Source organism: Camarhynchus parvulus, chromosome 4, assembly GCF_901933205.1.
Source record: "Camarhynchus parvulus chromosome 4, STF_HiC, whole genome shotgun sequence".
Taxonomy (NCBI): Eukaryota; Metazoa; Chordata; class Aves; order Passeriformes; family Thraupidae; genus Camarhynchus; species Camarhynchus parvulus.
Genome location: NC_044574.1, coordinates 13,483,435 through 13,507,241, shown reverse-complemented (window position 1 = coordinate 13,507,241; position 23,807 = coordinate 13,483,435). Strand labels below are relative to the sequence as shown.

General features: G+C 41.9%; 1 protein-coding gene across 3 annotated transcripts; it reads left to right on the top strand.

Annotated features, from left to right (window-relative positions):
• The first annotated feature begins 965 nt into the window (after nucleotides 1-965).
• Nucleotides 966-23,543, top strand: NSG1 (neuronal vesicle trafficking associated 1). 3 transcript variants are annotated; one of them, XM_030948213.1, is made up of 5 exons: nucleotides 968-1,178; nucleotides 1,543-1,697; nucleotides 5,361-5,477; nucleotides 16,013-16,123; nucleotides 21,385-23,543. In XM_030948213.1, exons 2-5 carry the CDS (start codon nucleotides 1,569-1,571, stop codon nucleotides 21,583-21,585), a joined length of 558 nt encoding a protein of 185 aa, XP_030804073.1. In that variant the 5' UTR covers nucleotides 968-1,178; nucleotides 1,543-1,568; the 3' UTR covers nucleotides 21,586-23,543. The 3 variants fall into 3 exon arrangements, with proteins under 3 accessions (XP_030804074.1, XP_030804073.1, XP_030804072.1); XM_030948212.1 differs by having other exon boundaries at nucleotides 1,546-1,697; nucleotides 21,385-23,539; XM_030948214.1 differs by lacking the exon at nucleotides 16,013-16,123 and having other exon boundaries at nucleotides 966-1,178; nucleotides 1,546-1,697.
• Nucleotides 23,544-23,807: the final 264 nt, after the last annotated feature.

Below are 23,807 nucleotides of genomic sequence, written 5' to 3'. Positions count from 1 at the left end.
CCATAGCTGGAGACATGACTTTGTGCCACAGCCAGAAAGGGCCTTTAGCATTACAGACCATTGATCTCAGGAAAACGGGATGTGTGCTGGATTGAGCAACTGGAACAAACCACGCAGAGAGGCTGCTCATGCTGGCATCTGCGAGAAGAGGTTGGTTGGCTTTGAAGCATGAAACTGGCTCTAGGCTGAGCACCTGCCTACCATCCCAGGCACTTGTTGCATCGCCCACAGCGCTTTCCCTGCGCCGGCTGGGCAGCAATACACCTGCAAGACGACAAGAGGAGCATGCTGGCTGCCTTGGGTTATAGGAGACAGCGCAGTGAATCACTGTGGGTTTTTTCCACCCCGAGCCAGCCGAGCTGTAAGATGTCCTCTCTCTGCCGGCTGCAAGGCTCCGCAGCGCCTTTGCCGGGGAGTGATGCGAGCGCCGGGCCCAGGGCTCGCATACCGCGCTTGGCAGAGCGGACACGGGCCGGGCTCCCCCCGTGCTTACGGCACGCCCTCCCCTCCCCCCCCCTCCCCCCCTCCCCTCCCCTTCCCTTCCCTTCCCTTCCCTTCCCTTCCCTTCCCTTCCCTTCCCTTCCCTTCCCTTCCCTTCCCTTCCCTTCCCTTCCCTTCCCTTCCCTTCCCTTCCCTTCCCTTCCCTTCCCCGCAGGAAGGGCCGGAGGGAGCGGAGCCGGCGGAGCGGAGCTCTTCCCCCTCAGGGGCCGGGGCCGATCGCCCCCCTCAGGGGCCAGAGCCCCTCGCCGCCGCCGCCGCCTCGTTTAGCGCAGCTTCCCTGCCCAAACCACCGCCGCTGCCCCGGCCGGGGCTCTCCGTGCCGGGCCCCAGCAGCACCGAGCGGGGCAGGGCGGTGGCTCCCGGTTCCCAGCCCCGCTAGCGCAGGGCCCGGCGCGGCCCCGCCCGGCGAGGGGCGGCCGGGGGCCGGGCGGGACGCACCGCCCCTCCACCTGCTGCCGCTGCGCCATCGCCGGCTGGGGGAGCCGCCTCCCGCTCGTCCCCGCGGGCCCCTTTGTGCTGCTGCTGCCGCTGCTGCTGCTCCGGAGCTGCCTCAGCCAGGCGGCGGCTGCGTCACGGCCCCGGCGCTGCGGCCGCCCCGAGCCACCCGCGGAGCGAGAGCCGCGCCTCGCCCCCCTCTCCGCCATCGCTGCGCCCCGAGCCAGGGCCGGCAGCCGGCGGTGAGTGCCGGGGGTGGGGGCGAGGGCAGCGCCGGGGATGGCGATGGGGATGGCGTTGGGGCTCCGAGCCCTCCGCACGCCGCGGGCTGCGGGCGGTGCCGCGCCGGGCTGACGCGTCGGGGATTTGGGTGCTGCTTTGTGTGCGTGGTGTGTTCGGGTTTTATTAATTTTGATAGTAGATGCTCTGGTCGTCGTTCATGCTTCCCAGAACGCCAGTAGCTAACCGAGTCATAGCTGCCAACACGGGTTTTTTTTATTTATTTCAATTTTTTTTCCAGAAGGTATTTCGGGTCCCCCAGGGGCTGGGAGAAGGTCTGATTTCTGATATTTTGCATTTCTTTGCGTGTGTGCCTGTGTGTGCCAGCAGAAAAATCCCTCTATCCTGGAAGAATGGTGAAACTGGGGAATAATTTCAGCGAGAAGAGCACAAAGCAGCCCCTTTTGGAGGATGGATTTGACACCATCCCCCTGATCACACCCCTGGATGTCAATCAGCTCCAGTTCCCACCTCCTGATAAGGTACAGTAGGCTTTAGTTTCCACCCTGGAGAATCACACCCAAATCTCTGGCAAACGACAAAAGAATAGGTTATGGGTAGAGAGCAGCTTAGGAACGACAAGAAATATGGGGTGTTTCAAGGCATGCTAGTTACCTCTAGGGAAAAACCCCAACAGCTAAGCTCATGAAAATTCACTAATGATGATTTGCATTAAAAATCAGTGTGAAATGTCAGCAGTAAGCGTGTCGAGATTTTAGTGCTGCTAAATGAAACATATACTATACAAATGCAAGCTTCTCTATACTGTATTGTGATAGCCCTTCCTATTCTGTATCTTTCTTTCTTCCATCTGGAAGGTCCTGTGTATTCTCTGTGAACAATATGAATTTTCTCTGTCTAGAAAATGCCCCCCTGATGGGGGAATAGAGCCCTGCCTTATTCTCTGTAAGATGGGCTTGGGCATACTAGCAACAGAGAGCACTTCCATTTTCCTTCTGTGCTTCAGTAAGAAACTAATGCTAACCCCAGACAAGCTGAAATAATGAGATGAGAACAGGCCATTGAGTTTTCTCCTTGGCAATTTATTTTGTTCAGAAGCCTCCAAATAGGTGATTCTGATATCCTCTGTAGCTGGAAGGGGGCAGTCCAGTGAGCTGCTTCCAGGCTGGAAGGGAAATGCGTTTCCTGCATTCCTCATTAAATGCCTTGATTATTAGGGATTTAATTTTAAACATTTAGAAAGGTGATGTGATAGCCTGTAAATATGTTTATTGTTCTCACAATTCAGTAAGTACTACTACACATGAGGCACAAAGGAGTAGGATTTTTTTAGGGTTTTCAGTATCCTGTATTAATGGGATTCTTACTTGTAATTTCCCACATGCATCTGCTAATAAAAAGCTTTGTGGTCTTCATACAGTTTTAATTTTGACCTTGTGTCTTCCACAAGCTGAATTCTACTTCTAGATAGCTACACATTCCTCAAACCTCAAGAAAATTCACATAATCTGAACTTAGGGTAAAGAGTTTTAGCTTGTAAAATTTTCCTCGGTAGAGTGTTGCTTGTAGGCAATACAAATAAATGTGTGACCTCCATTTTAATTGCTATCAACAGCATTCTGTGTTGTGTGTGGTGACCAGTTGGCAGGCATAAATGCAATAAGCCATAACAGCTGTTCAGGAGCCTGAGGGTCCATTTTATGCCCTGAGTTACATGGGTGTAAATCTTGTAACTGAGGACAAAATCACACCCTAAGGCTTTAGAACAAGCTAAGTCTTACTGTGTCTGATATACCTGCCAAGTGGTGACTGGATAGAACTGATTACCAGGGACCAGTGACCAAAGGGATTTGTTCTGTTCCTGCACTGCTAAGCAGAAGTCTGAATGAGGGATCTGCATGGTAATAGCTTTAACCTGAGCAGAGCCTCTGTTGTGAGCCCAGGGGGCTCTGTGCCATCCCGTTTGCTCCTACTAGAACGGGCAGAACTCCTCCCACCTGGATGGCATTTGCCTTGAATGAAAGCAAACGTCCAGCTAAGCTAGAAACTTAAATAAAGGAATATTTTATTGGTTCTTCTACTCGCCACTGTCCAATTGTATATTAGCTTTCTTTTCCTTTGGAAAACATAGAGGGGGAAAATTAAATTTATTGGTCCTGCTGGTGTCCTTCTGTAACTGGTTAGTCATGTCAGTGTCTCTTTACTGGTTGTTAGAGACTCAAAGGCAGGAGCAGAGCAACTGACATGAAAAAAAGAAACTGTATTAAGAAAAGATTGATACACAGATCAAAGTATGCAGACACTCATGTATAACGAATAGAAGTACATTCTTCATATGTCTATAGTTATTATCCACTTGCAAGGCTCCAGCATGGCAGTGAAGCATAACTTCTTGAACAGTAGAGACTACAGTGCTAAGGATTTGATGATTTTGACAGTTTCTAAATTAAAGAGATGAAGTGATTTAAATTCATATTTAGATATGTTAAACAAAAGAAGACATTACATAACCAAGCAGTTAGAACTGTACATTCAGTGTCAGCTGAATGTGATTTGAGTTGCCTGAGATTATGTAACATAAAGGGGGGAGGAAGGGAACTAAGATGTTAAAAAGCAATCCAGAAATCCTCAGGTGGTTAACTTCCATGATGCTGTTGGGCAGCTATAAAGTTAAATAGGTAATAACTAGTATCTTACTAATTATAGCTGAAAATAGGTAAGTAGGTTTTAAACCCATGTCCTGAACAAGTATGTGTAATACTGTGAAAGTGTCTAATAAACTTTTAGTACTGTGTCTAGGTACAGTTACACATTCCAGGTATCACTCAGGGCAGTGAGAAGAAGGGAGCCAAAGGCTTGTCATTTCAGTGTCTGGCTGCCTGAAGTGTCACCATCTTAATTTCAGAAAGATGGAGAGAGACTGTTTACAAGGGGATGTAGTGGCAGGACAGGGGGAATGGCTTTAAACAGAGAGAAGGTTTAGTGTGAGAGTGCTGAGGCCCTGGCACAGGGCCCAGACAAGCTGAGGATGCCCCATCCCTGGAGGTGTTCAAGGCCAGGTTGGATGGAGCTCTGAGCAGCCTGGTCTAGTGGAAGGGGTCCCTACCTTGGGGCATGGGGTTGGAACAAGATAATCTTCAAGATCCCTTCGAACCCAGGCCTTTCTGTGATTAATGCATTTGCTATTAATACTGTGGGCTGTGCTAAAGATAGAATTTGATTTTCAGAAATCTAAAAGAGTAGATACTTATTCCTTGGAAAAACAGAGGAAATTGAGCTAATTGTAATAGCACCATCACTACAATAAACTGTACCCTAGCTTGAGAATAATACTTGGAAAAAGTTCTTGAAAAATGCAGAAGACAAAAATGAGGCAAATAGGTTAGGTATGTGAAAGTTTTGCATGATTAGAATGCCTAGGAGAACATTAGAGATACGACTGACGTAGTGAGTATTTTGGGAATAGGGGTAAGGTGCTAAATTGTGTAGCTTGGGGCAGTAGTTCATAGCAAGGAATAAACTGAAGAGCCTTGGGTGTTTGAAGAAATCTCATTAACACAACGGTTCGTGTGTATCTTGCTGCTTGCAGCTGATAATTCAGAAATTAGATGTTAAAAATAAGAGTGCCAAGGGCCAGTCTATCACATGGTGAATAGCAACTAGACTACATGGATTATTTCACTTTTTTTTTAAACTCAAAATCCTGCCATCAAAGAACATGACGTCGTCATCTGCAAGATTTTTATGGGTACTCTTCAATAATCTTCTGTTGGTGTCCAGTTTGAAATCCCATTAATGGAATTTCCTGAAGCAAACAGAGGTAGCTATTTCCAAACTATACAAAGTGGGGAGGTCCATGGTTTGGATTTGACCTATCTATGCCTAGTATAAGAGCACAGTATCACCAGAGATGAAAAAATGGAACCTTTGTCAAACTGTTGCATAATAAGTCTTGCTGTAGGTCCATCAAAACCACTTTGAGAGGTAAGTTAGTTGATGATTGATATACTAGAATAAATAATTAATAACTTAGCACTTTCAAAGAAGAATTAGGCAAAATGGGGATGGGAAAGATATGGTGCTAGATGTGCTTGTAAGCAGATAAAAGAAGAGTTAAAGAATAATTAAGGGTTTTTTTGGCCAGCTTTAGTTGACAGTTTTGTGATTGATTCTTTTTCTTAAAGGTTGTGGTCAAAACAAAAACAGAGTATGAGCCTGACCGCAAGAAGGGAAAGTTCCGTACTCCTAAAATAGCTGAATTCACAATCAGCATCACTGAAGGGGTTTCAGAAAGATTTAAGGTAAGCGGTGCTATGTGAAGATGTTAATGTCCCAGTTGTGTTTGCAGAAGTGCTTAAAATCAATTGCTGGTTGTAGTCAGAACTGGCTGTAACAGAGTGCCTGTTGTGGATATAGCTGGACATGAGAAAAATTAATTCAATGTTATAATAGTTCAATATTGAACAATTAGAAACAAAATCAAATCTTGCAGCTTTATTGGTTGTAATCCCTCACTGGCAGATGAATTCCAAAGGCATTTCTGTCAGTGTGTGGGCTCCAGAATGTGCCTTGCCAGGGTGTGTGTGGGCTGCACAGGGGAGTGCTCATGGCATGGATAAAGCTCCTGTTTGTGTTGAAGGACAAGAACCACCAGAACATTTCTTTTCTTTTTGGCTTCTTATTTATCACTGTGGCCAAACCATTCTCTTAAAAGCACTGTCATAGTCCATTATGTATTTTTTATAGTTAAATATATGACTTGGCAACCCAGGGATATATATCAGAGCTCTTTCCTATCAGTTTTCCTGGTCCCGTTTAATCTTATGGTTTGGTGGTGCCTGTTACTGTCACATGGCAGTTCAGAAAGACTCTGACTCAGATTGTGTCCAGACCCTTACTATTCCCTTCACTGGTCCCATAGGAAACCTGAGGGCTTAACTGATGCAAGGCTTGAATATCCTTTTCCCCTTCCCACTAGAGGATGGTTTTTCTTGCTCTGGGTAATTAAAGCAAAGCAGGAAAGTTGGCACTTCAGCTCGTGCTCCCCTGTCCTTTTAACAATAAGACTGCAGGTTTTTGGTGCTTCTAATTTGGCATCTTACCCAAGGATACCAAAGCATTTTTAAGCAGTAGGCATGCACACTCTGCAGTGCACAAGTACAAATACCTTTGGAAAGCCTAACATTCAGTATGAGGGGAAAATACAGAGTTTCAGTAAAGGTGTGGATTCCCTTTCTACTGCGCAGTTCTAAACTCTGTCTGCATGACAGGAGTTTTAGAGCACATGCAGAGATTTTGGTACTGTTGTGCCTGAGCAGTGCTCTAAAAGCTGCCCAGGCCCAAGCTGACCTTCAGAAGTGTATCTGCAGCCCTCAGTGGAATCAGAGCATGCTAAACAAACAAAGTGAAGGCTCAAGGAGGGATTAGACTATATTTGGAAAGAAACTTTGCAGAGTGTTGCTGCGACAAATGTTTTAAGTGCCATTCACCTGTGGTCTCCAGCCATGCAGTGAAACTGTGGGGGGAATCACCCCAGACAGCCAAGAAGAGATGTTATGGGGTGTGGTAGGGTTTTACCAAGGAGGTAAGAATCCTAGTTCCAGCTTTTCCTCTTCCTTGGTTTGGGGTAAGGACATCCCATTTCTCAGGGAAAAAGCTACATTCTGACTCACATTCTCTCTTTGTCCTCCGGGCACCATGGCACCAGTCCTTGAGAGCAATCCCCTTCCTCTCAGGTGAGGAGGGCAGGGTAAATGCAAATGGGCAGCTCAGAACAAGGAGAGCTTATGTCTGGCTGTCTTTGTGCGTGCCCTGGTCACACTGAGGTGACTGGGAAATGCTTACTGTGTTGTAGAAGAGAAAGGAGAGGCAGTTTTTAGTTTGAATGCCCTGACAGGACTTTGGTTCCAAGCAGCTGAGCAGAGCCTATACCTGAAGAACTTTGCACTTACGGTTTAGCAGTAGGGCCTAAGGGATTTAATTGCTGGAACATTAAACTGTAGCTAAGGAAAGGTTTTGAATATCTTAGTCACATTTAAAAGGCTTGTGCATCCTTTTGTAAAACTGGGAGGGTTTCTCTGTCTTTATTGGGAGAGCTGAGCAAATGAGACCTTGCTGAAAACAAATCAATAGCTTGTTGTGCTGTTGGGTAGTCTTTTCTAATTTGTGTAGCTGAACAGCTAAAAGCCTGAGGATTTTTGCATTGCATTTTTATATACCTTTGGATGGCACATTTAAATAAAATATCCTTTAGATATTACTTTATGATGATCACTCTGGGATTAATCTCATACTACAGGGTTGCTAGGTTTTGCTGCTAGGTAACTGCTGCATCAGAGAGAGGTTTCTGTAGGATTTGCTATCTCTTGGGAATTGCAGGGTGATTCACATTGTGGCTGTAAGTCTAGGTTTCCAGAGAAGAGTATGGGGATTGATCAGTTAGGAAAATTTTGGTTCAGTTAATTGAAAACAATGTTCATGCAGAACATTCAGGTCCTAAAAATGTCCCTTAATCTCTATATAACAATTTTAGAATTTAATTATGCTGGCTGCAACATTTTAAAGAAAACTGACTAGCTCTCCAGTGGGGATGACTGTTGTATTCACCACTCCCAGTAATAAATATTACATGAATAGTTGATACCGTTTCATAAATATGTAGATGAAAAGTACTGATTGTGTGAGGTTTTCTCCTGGGTCCTTTTTAATTGTGAACCATCATGTTAACTTCTGCTGTTGATTCTGAGAGAGCAAAAAGATATTTGTTTGAAAATTAAATATTTGTTGTAATTATGAAATGCATTATTTAACTGGTGAGATATTGACTTTGGCTTGTGTTCATGAAAAAACTTTCAGATGCCATTTTAGTGACTTCAGTATGGTACATCACCAATGCACAAGCTTGCCACAAGACACAGCCCAAGTGTTGTGCTAAAAATAAAGCGAGTCAGTCATATTTACAAATAATTCACATGTGTATTCTAGGATGTACTCCTTAAATAATGACAAAGCAGATTGCATTTTTGGGATTCAGCAGTGCAGATCATCTAAAGCTGTTCTTCTTGAGAAGTTACACATTACAACAAATGAAGTCGCTCCAGCATGTGCATATGTCATGTAGATAATTTGGTGTTTTAGCACCTGGTGAATAATCAATTATAAAATGTATTTTTCTGCATTCAATTCACATTACCACAGTTATAACAGAGCTGAGAATGTTTTCAAAGAAAACTGCAAGTATAATTTTCCTTTATGAAGTCACATTCTGAATTCCATTGAGAATCTCTCAAAAGAATGTGAAGATTTCCCGATTCTGAGAACCCTGTTGTCTTAGTTTATTTTTATGGCCCTAACCACACCAAGGACGATGTGATTTTTTTCACTTAAGATTATTTCCCATTGAGAAACAGATTTCTTGCTTTTGTTCTTTGAGCAGTGTAGGCTAATGTAGGGAGTTTGTTCTGGAAAACATCTGGAAAGCAACTTCCAACAAGGCAGATGTTTCTCTCTTGTAAATTGTCCACTCTACAGAGTAACAGAGGATCCTTATGAACCAGGACAGAGGAGGAAGTTAGGGCAGAAGAAAATTGATGGTCTGAGCTACCCAAGGCCAAACCTTTGCCTCCCCCACTGACAGAGCAGTATTTTAACAACCTCCAGTTGGATTTTGTAGTGGGATGTCTGCTCTGGCACCGACTGATTGGGCTACAGCTGGCAGTTGTGTACAAACACAACAATTAAAAAAATCTGTCATAGCAAAGCATGACTTTTTTTTTCTATCTTTGAGAAAACATGAATAAAGAATATTTAGAGGTATTTTGAGAACAAACACTGATTTTTCATAATAAATTTCAAGCCCTTAAATCAACCCAAGCTGTGATATGCCTTCAGCCTTTGGTTTCTGTTCAAAGGCAGTTCAGTTCTTCTGACTTTATCTTTGACATCTCTACATACATCTAACTGCAGAGCCAAAGCCTCAAGCTTATCTCTGTGCTAACACCATGCAAGCTGTGTACTGTCAAGTAGCAATCAGCTGATGAAATGTCTGCATGAAGTTATGGAAGAGGAATTGAAACTTTAAGATCAGTTCTTGCAGTTTTACCTGGTCACTTCAAGACTGCAAAAATGTAAGCACCATATATTGAACTGTTCAGGGCTTTTTTCTATCTTGAAAGGGGCATCCTTCAAACCTGTTTCAGCCTCAACAATTTTCTACCTCTTCTTAGTAATGTCAGTGATTATTATTGCTGCAAAAAGAATCAGAAGCAAGGAAAACAGTTCTCTCTTTGCTGCTGTGTGATTACTTTGTGTGTTGAGTAGCTCTTTGCTTCCACTTTAGAAGTCTTTTAAGAGCAGGAGATGTCAACTGAAGGCATCAGGCATCCTGTACTTCCTTAGGTAGATTCTGTGTCTGTGACTTAGCGCTGGAAGAGTGACAGGTACTTACTGTCATTAGTAGTTTTTTTTCCAGTGGAACTACTCACAGGATTAAAGTTACTCACAAGTATAAGTGTTTGGCAGGCTTTACATTTTTTCATTACTACTTCAAATAAGAAAAATAAAGCAGGTAGTTCTTTCAGTGTAACAATTATTTTTAAGTAATTCATGCAAGTAAAGGCACTGCATGGCAACTGTCACTTTTCCTTTTTTTAATGTTTGATATTCTCTGATGACATTGACAATCCTCCTGCTAAATTTTTGGTTGAAAGGAATTTTATAGTCAGAGCTGGAAGATTTAAGTAGAGTGGATGCTTAACACAGCTCCCCTGCTATAAGTCAGGTGTCCTGTGCCACTGTCTCCATTAGAAATCGATTTACTGGAACAGAACCAGTCACACAGGTGACACAGATGATGTTTTGGATGTCTGCAGATGCATCACTTAAATAACCTTTCCTCTTCTGTAATAACATTATGCAGCCTTTTTCCTGGCCTCAATAGTATCTTCTGGGTTTGTATGAGAAGGTAGTAAGATTCTTATCTTGGTGCCACAGGGTTTCTTGAACTGCTTCCTCAGATCCCTGTTAAGAAATACAATACATGGTGCTGTGTGATAGAAGATGACAGGAACATTGCCATGAACAGCTGAGTTAAGCTGCAGTTCTAGGATCTCAAGGCCAGTGCCTTGTTAACCTGTTTTTGTGTAACAGTGTGTCCCTCAGGTTTGATTAATCAATTCCCTTGCAGGCTGGTCCTGTTGTCTTGCATTGTTGCTGTTAATAAGCTCTGGTTCTGTAGCTACTTTTCTCTTCCTGTCCTCATGAATCTGCCTGCCTTTTTTGCATTTTTTGCTGCTACTCCCAGTCATCTCCAGGTGAGCATCCAAGACAGTTCTCTCCTCTTTGTCATTTCTGTTTGAGAGGGACAGTGTTTTGATTTCTACTGCTTTTTCTGTACAATCTGCCCCTAAACCATCATCCTCTTTGAGCACAAAGTTTTGATGGGAATGTTGTGGTGAAGCAGTTGAGTTCAGTGGATGGACACCAGTCATACAGCTAAACATGACATGTAATGTTAGAAATACTCTTCTGAAACAAGGCACCTGGTTGTCTTTTGGAGTCACAGGTCATCCTGTATATTCCCACAGCAAGTACAGGGCACTGCACCAGGGAGTTCTGTGTAATTTGCACTGCTCTGTAAATGAATATGAGTCAGATGTTGCATGTATAGATGTAAATGTTCCTTTTTTCTTTCACATTGCCATTTCCCATTTCTTAACATTTCTTAATCCTTGAGTGTGTCGTTTCAGACATGTTTTTCAGTTAAAAGGGACAGGCTGAGGTAATAGCAAACAAGGACATAATTTTGCAGAAGCAGTGATAAGTGAAAAGCTGATTTTTGTGTTCTCTAATGTGCTGGTAGAGGGCATTGTGTAGCTGGAGATGCAGGATTTTAGTGAAGAGAGGTGAAATGGAGGTCATGGCCATTAGCAAGAAAGTCAATGCAATGTTTTACGAATTTTTGTCTGTGGGATGTAGCCAGACACAATCTATTGTAATTACAGGCTGTCTGCCTAAAATTCTCTTGTAGTTTAAATTGGATAGAAATAATCTTAATTTCCTGTCCTAAGCAGTTGTACAGAGTTGCTGTGTTTTACCCCAAAGGTCTCTGCATTTTACTGGTGAGCAAAGCATTAATTGGCTCTAAATCATTTCCCATGAAAGGTGCTCTGTAAGTGTTTTCACTGTTCTTGTTCAGGGCTGGCAGAAAGTCTGTGCCTCGCACTTCACAAACCTATCAGAAAGGAAAGTTGTGTTCCCAAGAGGCTGCAGTTGAAATAGATAATGCATAGATGTGGAGCAGAGAGGAGATGTGACCAAGAGCCAGTGATTGAGCAGTGCAAATCATTGCATATCTTGTTAGTTCTTCTAATAAGAGGAATGCTTCTACATGGCTTTGTGTGCTGACAGAAGAAAAAGCATGAAGGAAGGCGTGGTGCCGAACAGCAGAGTGTGAGTGGCTTAATGAAAGAATCTCAGGCAAGAGGAAGGATTAGATAAGTAGAAGTGAAGGCAGGGGAGAAATTAATTGTACCCAGGCTTTAATGGGACAGTGGGATAAAATAAACAGCAAAAAGATGGAGCTGAGAGGAGCAAAATGGGAAGACTTGTGCATGACTTGAAATACAACCAGGAAAGGGTGTGAAGAGAAGCTGGCATTGTTGGTACAGTTTTGCTGTAGTGTTCCAGCTTGGTTAAAAAGGGAGTCCAAATAAACATTAGTGGAGTGAGGAAGAAGGAGACTGCAGTAGCCAGGCAGAGAAAATATAGTTTGTAGTCTTTAGTCTATAGTGTTGTAGTCTTGAGGCAAAGTAGCATGGACTGCTGGGGAAGATCTGCTAGATCTTATGGTAAAGGCCTTATCACAAGCTGTTTACATGATACATGACAGTGTAGTTGTCAGATATGGTGAGTTTCATTTGTTCAGTTAACTGCTTACAGAGTCTGAAGACAGGTTTTTTGCTCTGGGTATGCTTAGTTCATTCATTAGTCATCTCTCATTTTGATTACTCTAATGGCTTCTGGCTAGACATTGTCCTTCTTCTGCTCTTCACTTACAATCTATTCAAAAATCTGCCACATACATAATATCTTGTCATCTTCTCTGTTTGCTTCATTTTGCTGCCAGATCCCCTTAAAACTAACTTTAAATGTCATACTCAAGATGAAAGCAAAATCACACTTTGAATTCCTAGTTAAAAGAAATGGTTGTTTGTCCTATCTTATAGTTACTTCAAGAAAAGTATTTTAAAAGCCCATCACTCTTGAGGTGTGACAGTCACCTTGGAGTTCTGCAGGATGTACATGGCAGTGAATGATCACAGCAATTCACAAGAGTTCTGCTTGTGAATTTACTGTGTGGGGTCCTGCATTGCCAGCTGGCTGCCACAAAAAAGGAGATTCAAGATTTCCTTCCAGAATAAGGGAAGTGATGCTTGTGCATGCATGGCAGCTGCTCCTGGCTGAGGAGGAGGGCAAGTTGTGAGTGGTGTGTTGGTAAGAAGAAGAAAATAACTTTAGTTTATAGTGAGGGTGCAAAGTTGCTATGGAAAGAAGCAATACCATGGCAGCTTTGGGGTTGCTTGTGGTCTGAAGAGCTGCTTGTTGCCTTCTCTTTTTTCATGCTTTTATCTCTGAAAAGCATCTGGGAAGAGAGGCTCAGAAGGTGAGGCACAGAGGTAGGGTTGCACTGCGTTAGGGAGAGAAGCTGACTGCCTCAGGTTCAGAAGTGGTCCCTGTGGGCCACTGGGGTGGGTTATGAGAATGAAGAAAATGGCTATTAGAAGAAAGAAAAGGATTTTCAATTTAAAAGGGAGAAGTGGATTGGATCAACAGGTGATGGCAGTCACCTTGGAAAGAAATCCATTGCTGGATTCCATCTGTGCCATTTTCATCTGCAACTGTCTTTAAATAGAAGTTCCTCGTATCCTGAAGGGTGGTAAGAGAAGGGAGCTTCTCTCCTAATAGGAAGGAGACAAGAGCTTACTTGATTAGGGATTTGCAAATGGAGTGTGATTGCAAATCACTGGAGATAATGAGAGTAAAAATTTACATGTTAATACCAAAATTAGTAACATTAGGAAATACAGTAAGTGAGAGAGAAAATTCTGTGATATTTTTGAAGCAGGACCCCTGAGAACTCTTCCCATGGCTGACTGTGTGGCAATGGAAGAATTTGTACAAGCAGTGAGAGCTCACAGCCTCACACTGCTACTGAAGAGGGTCTCAGCAAATCACCCGAGGCCATGGCTCTGCAACTTGCCAGGATCCAGCAATCAACACAACACTGGGCTTTTATCTTCTTTTAAAAAGCAGTGACTTCTCAGAGCAGTTCTGAAGCCTTGAAGAGTGATCCTGCAATAACGGTGGAAATACAGTTTTTTCTTAACTATCTTAACATTTAGTCTCAATTACAAAACTGCTTGTTAGTATGTTGCCTCAGTATGTTCCTGAGACCTCATCTGTATGTCTGAATGGTTACAGTGTGGAAATAATATTACAATTCTACTACTGGCTGCTAGTAGAAGGGCCAGGAAACACGGTTAAAATACTTTTATAGAATATTTTTCAAATATATTTTCAAATTTTCAAGAATGTTTTTCATAACATTTAAAACTCTTAGCTCCTGTCTGTGGTGGAGACAAATACGAGCTGAGCTGATCTGAGCCACAGCAGTTGTGCCTGATGCCCGTGTCCCATGTCACAGGCCTGTGTTCCTGAAGGGAGCAGCCTTTGCTGAAGGCTCTGTGGAGCCAGGAGCCTGATAAAAAACCCTGATAAAAAACCTACTGGAAGGGCTGAGCTAGGACACAGCTGGGCCAGGAATGGGGGTGTGGGGGAGTGCTACATTGGTTGTTATTAAACTGGGCCACAGAGCATGACCAGAAAGAAAGGTGAAAATGTACTTTGTCTCTTGGATTCATGCAGGGAATGGAGGCATGGGAGAGGTAAGGAGAACATACAATGTTGACAAGACAGAGTGAGCTATCCATGTTAATTTTTGTGTATGCAAGCAAGTAATAAACTTGGAGAAAGGCTAATTAGATATGAAAATTGTTGTCAGTGTGATGTTTTCAGTGGTTAATTAAGAATTTTTTTTTCTTTTGTACTCCAATGACTGCTGAGAAACTAAACATGTTGCTCCATGTCTCATTTTAATTGTTACATTAATATCTACATTTCTGCTTCTAAATTACTTTTTGATCTGCAGTTCTCCTTGCCTCTACTCCAGCATTCCCTTTTTTTGCTAATTTTTTTTCTATCAAAAATCCTTATTAAATCTCTGGCTTCAGCAGCACACAGTACTCAAGCTTGATCAGCCAGGAAATATAGCACTTGCTGTTGTCTGCCCATGATGAGATTTGCTTTCACAGGATGAGAAGTCCTTTAAGTTTATTGTTGCCTGAAATATCCTAACACAGTGTTGCAAACTCTGTTAGTTCAGAAGTTTACCAAAAGGGGGGTGTATGGTGGTTGTTTTTACCAAGAGGCAAAGCTACAATTTTTTGTTGTTTTGGCTTTTTCAAATACCAGATTATTCTTGTTTCAATTAATTGACCCTGATACGCCTAAATTCATTTTTCAGGTGGTGTATATAGCTGGTTTACTCATCTTACTTTAAATTTAGATCATATTATGCTTTGTTTTAAAAAATAATTAATCTTGTTTCTGTTTATTACTGTTTCTTGTGCTGTAGCACATGCCTGCTTCTTTCTAACTTGCCAAAAGAAAATTAATCTCAATCACTCTTACTGTGTAGCCTCCATGACCTACTAATTTGTCTATCATTAGAAATTTTAGAATAATAAAAACACACATCTGGGATACTTTTCCAGGTAAAGAATGCTATTTGCTCACTCACACCTTCCAAAAAAAATGGGTCTGATTTAGAGAGCTTTGTACTGCAACTGCTAGACAAAATTTTGTGCTTTCTCTCATCAGTGGGTGATGTAATTCTGTCTTGTGACATACCAGAAGGCTGCTGGTCTCCAGCTGCTCAGTTTGTCCCTGGGAAAGGTTAGCTTGATCCTGACACTGATTTCAGCTTTGTCTTAAGGTGTGTCTTGGAATTCTCTGCAGCCCAAGCTCATGGGCAGAGAGGTGCTGAAGGACATGGTGAAAAGCCATGGCAGGCTGTGTGTGAGGCTTCTCTGGGAGCACAACTCCTGGAGGCCAGCCCAGTGTTCAGCAGGGGGTATTTCCTCGTGGATCTGGCAGTCAACTGCTCCTGTACAGGCTCTGTGATGAAGGAGTACTGTTTCAACCTGTAAATTAAGGAGTATTGAGCAACCAAGAATGCAGACTACTGGTGTAACTACCCCTAAGTTCAGAGCAGGTGCAATGACCTCTAATCCTTAAAAGAAAGGGCTGACATTACTTTGTCTGTGCCCTGCAAGTCACCTTTGGATGACACCTGTGCTAACTTATTATCACCTGACTCCATTCCTGGACAGGCAGAGAGAAAACAAACATGCTTAGCAGCTGACATAAACTAGACTTAGACTTACATCATCTACATACTTAAAAAACAGCAGACACAAGCTACCTTGGTGCATCCTGGCCTCATGTGCCTTGAACAGAAATGCAATAAAAAAAAGCCTTGCAGTACACAGGCAATGGGCCACTGCCCAGCTGATCCTCTTTCTTCTGAGAAGGGCAGGGTGGAAGCACTTGGGTGCTGCTTCTCTGTTCTCCCTCAATAATTAAGCACCTGGTTTTATCCTTTGCTTGATTTTACTGTACAGTGCATTCACAGCTGACTTCTGCTGCCTGCAGTAACCAGCAGCCATAGAACAAGCAGTGCATTACTAACATAAGCATGTTTTATTTTTCTTTACAGGTAACTGTGCTGGTCCTTTTTGCCCTTGCATTCTTAACATGTGTTGTATTTCTGGTAGTCTACAAGGTTTACAAGTATGATCATACCTGTCCAGAAGGATTTGTTTTCAAGGTAAATTGCATACCCATTCTAAAAAAACAGTAGAGTGTGTAATATTCTGTGTAGTTTTAGGCACAACCTTGATTAAGGCATGCTGTATTGGATAGATTTGGTGTTTCTTTACATAGGTTAGTGTGCTTCCTGCTATGCTTTTGCTTTGTAACTTATAATTGAATTTGTACTATTGCACAATATTAGTAATGTTATTTTGCTAATACTTTAAACATTGAAAATATAGCAAAAGTCTAAACACTGGTGTCTCTCAAACTGCAGTTGTCTGGACAAAGCCCTCATTTATGGGTCATGTGGTTTAATGATGCACGTTCCTCCAAATTACTGTGTCTTAGGAAATGAGAAAATGATAAAATGTGGAGAAAAAAAATCTGGAATATGTGTCAAAGAAAAAGTAGAATGATGTTCTCATTAAGAGTAGTAGAGTTACTTCAGGATTATTTTTGTACTAAGAACTTCTTGTTCTAGAACAGTGACCTCTGAGCCCTACTGCCAAAAGTGATGCCAAAAAAGGGAAAACACATTTATTGTAAAAAATACTGTTTCTAACCAAAAAGAGGCTGGGCTCACTTTATTTGTGTGAGATGGTGGTGCTGGCTTCTTTGCTATGACCTGGCCTGAAAGTCAGGAAAGTAACATTGACTTCCCAGTTGTAAATTTAGCAGAGTTGAACTTGGCTGTAATTAGGTAAGAAAAGTGGCAGTGATAATGGCATTATTCCCTTTAATTTTTTTAATAATGTTTAGTCATGTAATAAATCAAAAGGGTGCCCAGTATGAACTGCAAAAGGATTCAAGAAGAGATGGCTACCTCAGCACTCCTCAACAATCCTGTTCAGGATTTTATCTGTCACTTCAAGCACATAAATATCTTGCAAGAATCTAGTTCAAAATTATTATCAGTGATACCCTTCTGGATTAATTTAGGTTCAAGCGTTCAGTTGGTTACTGCTTCCCCTTTGTTCAAGGGCAGAAGATACTGTGGTTAAAATACTTGGCTGCAACTCAGGAGATCCAGCTTTTGGTTCTGCTTTGGCTTTTTGTGTTGCCTCAGACAGGCACTGAAACCCCTCTGTGTTCATGTCAGGGGACAGTAGGCCTTTTTTTCCCCCTAAGCTTTCTCTTGGCATTGAACAGTTTGGAATATGGACTGTTATGTTCATTTCAAGCCTGTCTTGATGTCATCCTGACTTGACAGGAACAGCCAGTTACATGTTCCTGTGTGAGTCTAGCAACAGCCTCCTGCTTCTGCCTCCTTTCACACCAAGCTGTCCTCTCCCTTGAGTTGCAGCTTTCTGGCTTCTTGTGGCTTTTCTTGCCAGTGTTACAAATATTTAAGGAAAGAACACTTTCTGAGTTATATTTCAGCTGCCCAGTGACCAGAGTCTGGCTGTGTTTCCCTCTTTTGGGTCCTGTGTTTGGGACAGAAGTTAGGCAGAATGTCCCACAGCTCATGCTCTGTTCATAAGGTGCAGCACATGCACAGAGCTGCATCATGGTTACTCTCATGGTGATTTTCTTGGAGCTGGTGTTTTGTTTCCAGCTGTTTGAGGGTATAATGCCAGGAGACAGAGCATCTTTGTGTCATGTGCCTCTTTTAAGAAAGAGTTCTACAGGATAAGGATGTTGGCAAATGACACAAGGCCTGAAAACTACCACTCTTAAGATGACTTTGTATTTATTTGTGTCTTCTTTTTTTGGGAGAGTCCATGATATGTGATGGCACAGCTTGGCACAGATGTCCTAGGACACATGAGGTCTGTCACCTTGTGACCAGTGTCTCTGTGGACTGGCTTCATGTTTCAGGTGGACTCAACAGCATTACCTGGCCTGGATGTTCCCAGGCTTTAGATGTTGATGTGATTCCCTGGTTAAGGGCAAAGGTGTGCCTGCCTCAGGAAGCCTGGTGCTGCAGGAATCTCTGCATAAAGGCTGAGCTAACCACAGCTCTGAGTCAGCCTCTCTTCTCTGCTTTGATGCTCTCATACATGGAGCAGTTCCAAAGCTTTCTGCTGTACTATGCCTCCAGGGCATGAAGGTGTGCTTAAAAAGGTGCTCATTTTCCTTTGTACAGCAGTCTTATTTCTGTGCTTAAGCTTTCTGAGACAGCCTCAGTACTGCTGCTGTGCAGATTGCTTCTCTGGAGCACTCACCAGAACCTCCTGGTGAGACTCACCACAAAAACCTGAGTGCACTAACATCCTGAAGAATTTCCCCAGGGTTTCAGTATGTTCTGTACCGTGTCTGTTACCCTTTAGCTTTTGTTGCCAAAGCACCTGCATTCTCACAGACTTGTGGGCAGTACAACAAAGTCACTTCAGTGCATTGAGGACCACACTATCATCTGTTAGACTGGGAATTATTGACCCAGCAAAGTTAATGCGATAGAAGATACTATTTATAAGTGAATTCCACTGGGTCTTCATGTCAAAGGAACAAAAAGAATCATCTTAATTCAGCCAGATACATACTGGCAACCAGGGTTTTCTCTGGCATCAAAGGCCATAACCTGTAAGTAATGTCCAAAATAGAAGGGTTGTGAAAAAAAAAGAAAAGACTGGCAAGTTACTCTGGAGCATCCCAGTTTCTCCTCATGGCCTTCCTTCCTCTCTCACCTGGAAACCATGGCAACAAATAAAAAGGATGGAAATCAATGTTCTACATAGCTGAAAGTGGCAGGGTAAGAATCAGCAGCAGTTCCCATCTTCCCACCACTCAGTCACTGAGTGCTGCATGGCTTGGTTTGACTGGGAAGTAATCCAAGGGGCTGTCCTTAGGCAGTACACAAGGGGCAATGAGTGAAAGGAGAGGTTGTTTTCCCATCTCTTCTAGAAGCATGAAATCCCAGGAGCAAAAATGCAGTCAAGAGGGAAACTGATGTCTGTTTCTTAAGGCACTTCTGTCAGATGTCTTGCATGTTTGTAACTACAAATCCCCCCTGCCCCCCCAAAAAAAGAAACCAAAAAGCATCACTGAGTCATTTCTGCCTCCTACAAAGCAAATTGCTTCTGAAATCAACAGAGGATTCTGTAGCTTTTTTTCAGACTGTCATTAATCTTGGCTTGTCTTCAGCTCTAATAATTATATTTGCTTGAATTTCCTTGGCAGATTTCATTAGTTCAATGGATTGTGTTCCTTTCCCCACTTTAAATATTTAGAATTGTGATTATATCCCATGACTAAGTGAAATAATCACTACACATATGTCTGTGTCTATGTGCTTCTTAGTCATTTTATCACATCAGAAGTAGTGTCAGTTATCCCAGATAAAACATGGATAATACTTCCAGAAGATGACATGGTTGATGTATATGAATATACATCTCAAATAGCTCTATTCCGTATTCCTGGATTATGTTTTTATAAATCTAGGTCCCAGTCTTGCAGCTGGCACACACACTGACTATGAGCACAGGAAAGCCTCTTTGACTTGCAGTGCTGAGCTGCCACAGGTGCTGTTTAGCTAGGGTTAAATCCCATCTGCTTTGTGGTGCTACTTCAACAAAACTGGGAGGGAGACTTGTCCCAGCTGCTGCCTTGACAGAAAGTTACAGATAGAGGGAACCAGGGTGGCTGTGGAAACTCTGGGCACTCCTGTGAGTCTGACAGGCTCTGAGGCTTCTGTTTGAGCCAGTGAGGTGCTGCCTGTGGGGGCCTGCCAGTCCTGTGACAGCCAAGCATCTCTGAGCCATCACACGTGCCACGAGATGGAATTTGTCAGGGGCAGACAGGTTCTAAGACTACCTGTGGGCCTCTTGTTTTGACAAGTATTCCTTTCTTCTTTCATACCTTTTGATGATTTTTTTTTGCTTTTTAGGAGGCAAAATTTATATTAAGCCAATACTGTCTGCTGGGTCTTCACCCATCTTTTGCTTTATGATTTAAAACCATTTGAAAGAGTTGTTACTTGTGCTTATTTATGCCTTTTTTTTTTTTTTGGACATGGACAAAAGTCAACTCAGAAGTAAATGTGGACACTTTTAAGGTAGAATCTGGTCCTGAAACCCATGGAATTTTTGTATGTGTTTTTCTGCTGAGAAATTCCCAATATAAAGTTTTGTTTGCTGAGTAGGAGAACAGTAGCAGTTCAAAGCTGCTGTGCTGTAGCATTATAAATTTTAGTCCTCTGGTGCTAGAAGCAAGAGGACTGAATACCCCATTTCCTTCAAAACAGCCAGAGTAGAAATGATTAAATGAATTTTTCCTCAAGCTGCAGCTACTTCTAGCTTACAAGAGTCAACTCAATTGCTCAGGTGACTGCCCTAACATAGTAAAGTGTCAGGCACTTTACTAAAGACCGCCTGGACTGGCCAGTGTGGCAAGAGGACCTGCAGAGAGACCCCAAGACCTTCTGGGGCAGAACCTGGGGGTCCCAGTATATGCCTAAATAACTTTTTTCTTTGGGGCAAGGAGCTGCTCTGCAAGCTCTTCCTGCACCGTGACTGGAAGAGTTCCTGGATGATCCCTGCGACAAACGCACTGCACAGGCACATTCACTTTGGCTTTTAAGATGACAGCAAAGTGGATTTGACTTTTATTTTACTCTCTAAATTATCTATTTCACTTTCCAAAGCTCTGAGCATCTAGCAGGTTCTATTTAGTGCTCCTACAGTCCTGGGAAATGAAATAATGTAGTCTCACAGCTCCAGAGAGCTTTTTAAAAGCCTGCTGTTGACTACATCTTTCTGACAATGAGGAGTGAAGTATTTTGTATGTGTGTACACACTTCTACATATGCTTGGCCACCCACAGAGTTTTCCCTATAATGTGTGAGCTACTGGGCTGTAAAACTGTTCATACATTGGCACCAATATATCTGTATTAATTTCTGTCCCTCAGACTGCAAACACCAGGCCAAATTGCCTGAAGTTAATCTAACAGTACGATACAGACAGCTGCAATTGTAAACCAAACAGTTGGAATTTGGTGGGCAGGAATAAACAGCAAAATGTGGCTGGGACTGGAGACTGAATACTTTTTCAAAATGATTTTAGGCAGGTATATTTCTTGTATGTTAATTATTCTGGCATATAAACCCAGACTGGTCTTCCTGGCAAATGCATGAGTAATTTAAGGATTGCAGGGAAGAACATTTTGAACACAGTAGGACAATACTGTAGTTAATTGATGTATATTGCATCTTGACTCACAGAGAGTGACTCTTGGCTTAGACTAAAAGGAAAAGGAGAAAAAAACCCTCATCTACTTCATGTGTGTGGGGGAGACTGTATCTGAAACCTAAGCAATGGATTTTCTTTTCAGAATAATCAGTGCATTCCAGCTGGGTTGGAAAACTACTACTCTGAACAAGACTCCAGCGCTCGAGGGAAATTTTACACGGTCATAAACCACTACAACCTGGCCAAACAAACCATCACGCGCTCCGTGTCCCCGTGGATGACAGTACTGTCAGAAGAGAAACTGTCTGAACAGGAGACTGAAGCTGCTGAGAAATCAGCTTAGTATGATAAGCTAATTATTAAAACTATGTCATTTGAAGGTAACTAAGGGACTTCAAGGAACTTTTCATTAAATATAATTATGGATAATTTAGAGGTTACTCATGTTTATGGTGTAACTGCTTCTGTTTGCTGATACTGCTTTGCAAAAAAAAAAAAAAAAAGTGAAAACAAAAACTTGCTGCAGAACATTCATGGGCATAACCCCAGGTGCATATCAGCATTGCTGTAGAGCTTTGACACCATTTTCAATGTTAAAAAAAAATGTTAGATATGTTCTTGCAGTTTATTGGATACTGATAGATTTTGTCACTGGATCTTCAGGGCTTGGACCTTAGATAAATCACGTGTTCTGTTGTCTGAACAGATACTTAATTTATTAAGTTTTTGAATTCTTTGTCATTTTGCAAACTGAAACACCCCAGCCATAACTAGAGTGATCTCTTGTCTAGCTGAAAGCTGTAAGTAATGTTTAGTTTGGGCTCAAGCAAGAATGATAGTCAGCACTGACATCGGGGCATAATGTAATGACTTGTATGGAGAAAGAAACTGTCAGGTCGCATTTTTCCTTACATTTCCTTTCCTGTTTTTGTAAGTGATAATGAAGTTCTCTGCAACAAGGCATGCTCAATGTTTTCTTATTGCTGTCAGCAGGATTTAACTGCATTTCCACTGTGGCTTTAGCATCTTGGTAAGGATGTGCACTGAAACACAAACTAGATAGACTTATGGAAAAACACAGGCAGTTTTAGTGGTGGGTGTTGAGGATAGTGTAAAAAATATACAGTTCAGGATGTTCTAATGAGAAATAACATCTTTTGATCATACTAAAGAGGCAGAAAGTCTATTCACAGTACATGTAGTCCACTATGTCATTTGTTGGATACAACTGAAGGAGTAATATGTCTAAATTTTCTCCTGTATTACATCACATTTTCCCTTTTTATTAGTTAGAGCTTTCTGTTTATGTATGGTTTGCAGTTTGATACTTTTTAAAACATGGAGCATCACAAGTGAAACAGTAGTGTGTTAGATACCACAACTGGCTGTTAAAGCTCCATGTGAAAGAGAGTGAAGAGTAGAAGAACTGTTTGTGTATGGCTTGGGAGGAGAAAAGATGTAGAAGAACATAGTATTGTGGATGCACGTTAAAGTTCCATTGTAATTACAAACTTACCTATTCTTTGTGTGAAATCATGTTTTCATTTTTATTATAAATCTTAAATATACATTATAAAAAGACATCTTATTAATTTAACATACAAAAGTGTGTGAAGCATCTGGGCAAGCAAGTTGCCTTTTTATTCATGTAACTTGAATGGGACAAGGGAGAGTGGACATGTCAAAAGTTCCTTTTTTTTAAGGGGAAAACATCAGTAAAAGCTGTTTCTCAAGATTTGTAGTAGAACAAATGTGGTCAGATCTACTTCTGTTTTTCCAGCAGAAGCCTGTCATCCCAATACAGTAAAAATAACTATTATGACTCAGTGCTCTAAATTTGATAGGAAATGTGCATTACGCAGTGCAGCTGTGAAAGGCTTTTTATTAAGTCATCATGGTATGTGGAATGCCTAAGAAGCAATAAACTATGTGCCATATTTTTCTTTGGAATTAAAAATATCAAGCTTATGTGAAGATCTTTAAAACATACCATATTTGCATTTTCTAACAGGTATCTGCTTTATTGAATATAATTGATTCACATGTAACTTTTGACATTTTCACTCTGTGCATAGTAAAGAATAAGAATGATGCTACCTGTTGCATAAAACGTATAGACATATACATTTCAGAAGAGAGATAGGAAAACACACACATTTCACATCAGCATACTTATAGAGGACATTCAGATTTTACAGGATGGAAAGGTCTGTTTCCCAAGACTGTTCTAAATAGAAGTGATTCACGATTCATCTCCTCCCCTTAAATTTAGGACAATAAAAACTTTAATGCAAAAGGAAATACTGATGAGAAACAACTTCTTTTTCTCCTCATAACAATAGACAATAAAAATCAGTAAGCCTTACAATCTAGGAGAAACAGATTGTTTATGCTTCTTGAAGTCAAAACAGTTTTCCATCTGATTAATCAGGAGGGAGTTTATTGAGTCTTATCTACACTTGGTTTTAAGACTTTTTTAGTTAACAAATTGCTCCCAGGTTTTGAGGAGTTTAATTGTCTAGCCTTTGGCTTTATTCCAGCATCCCAGAACATCTGTTTCACTGC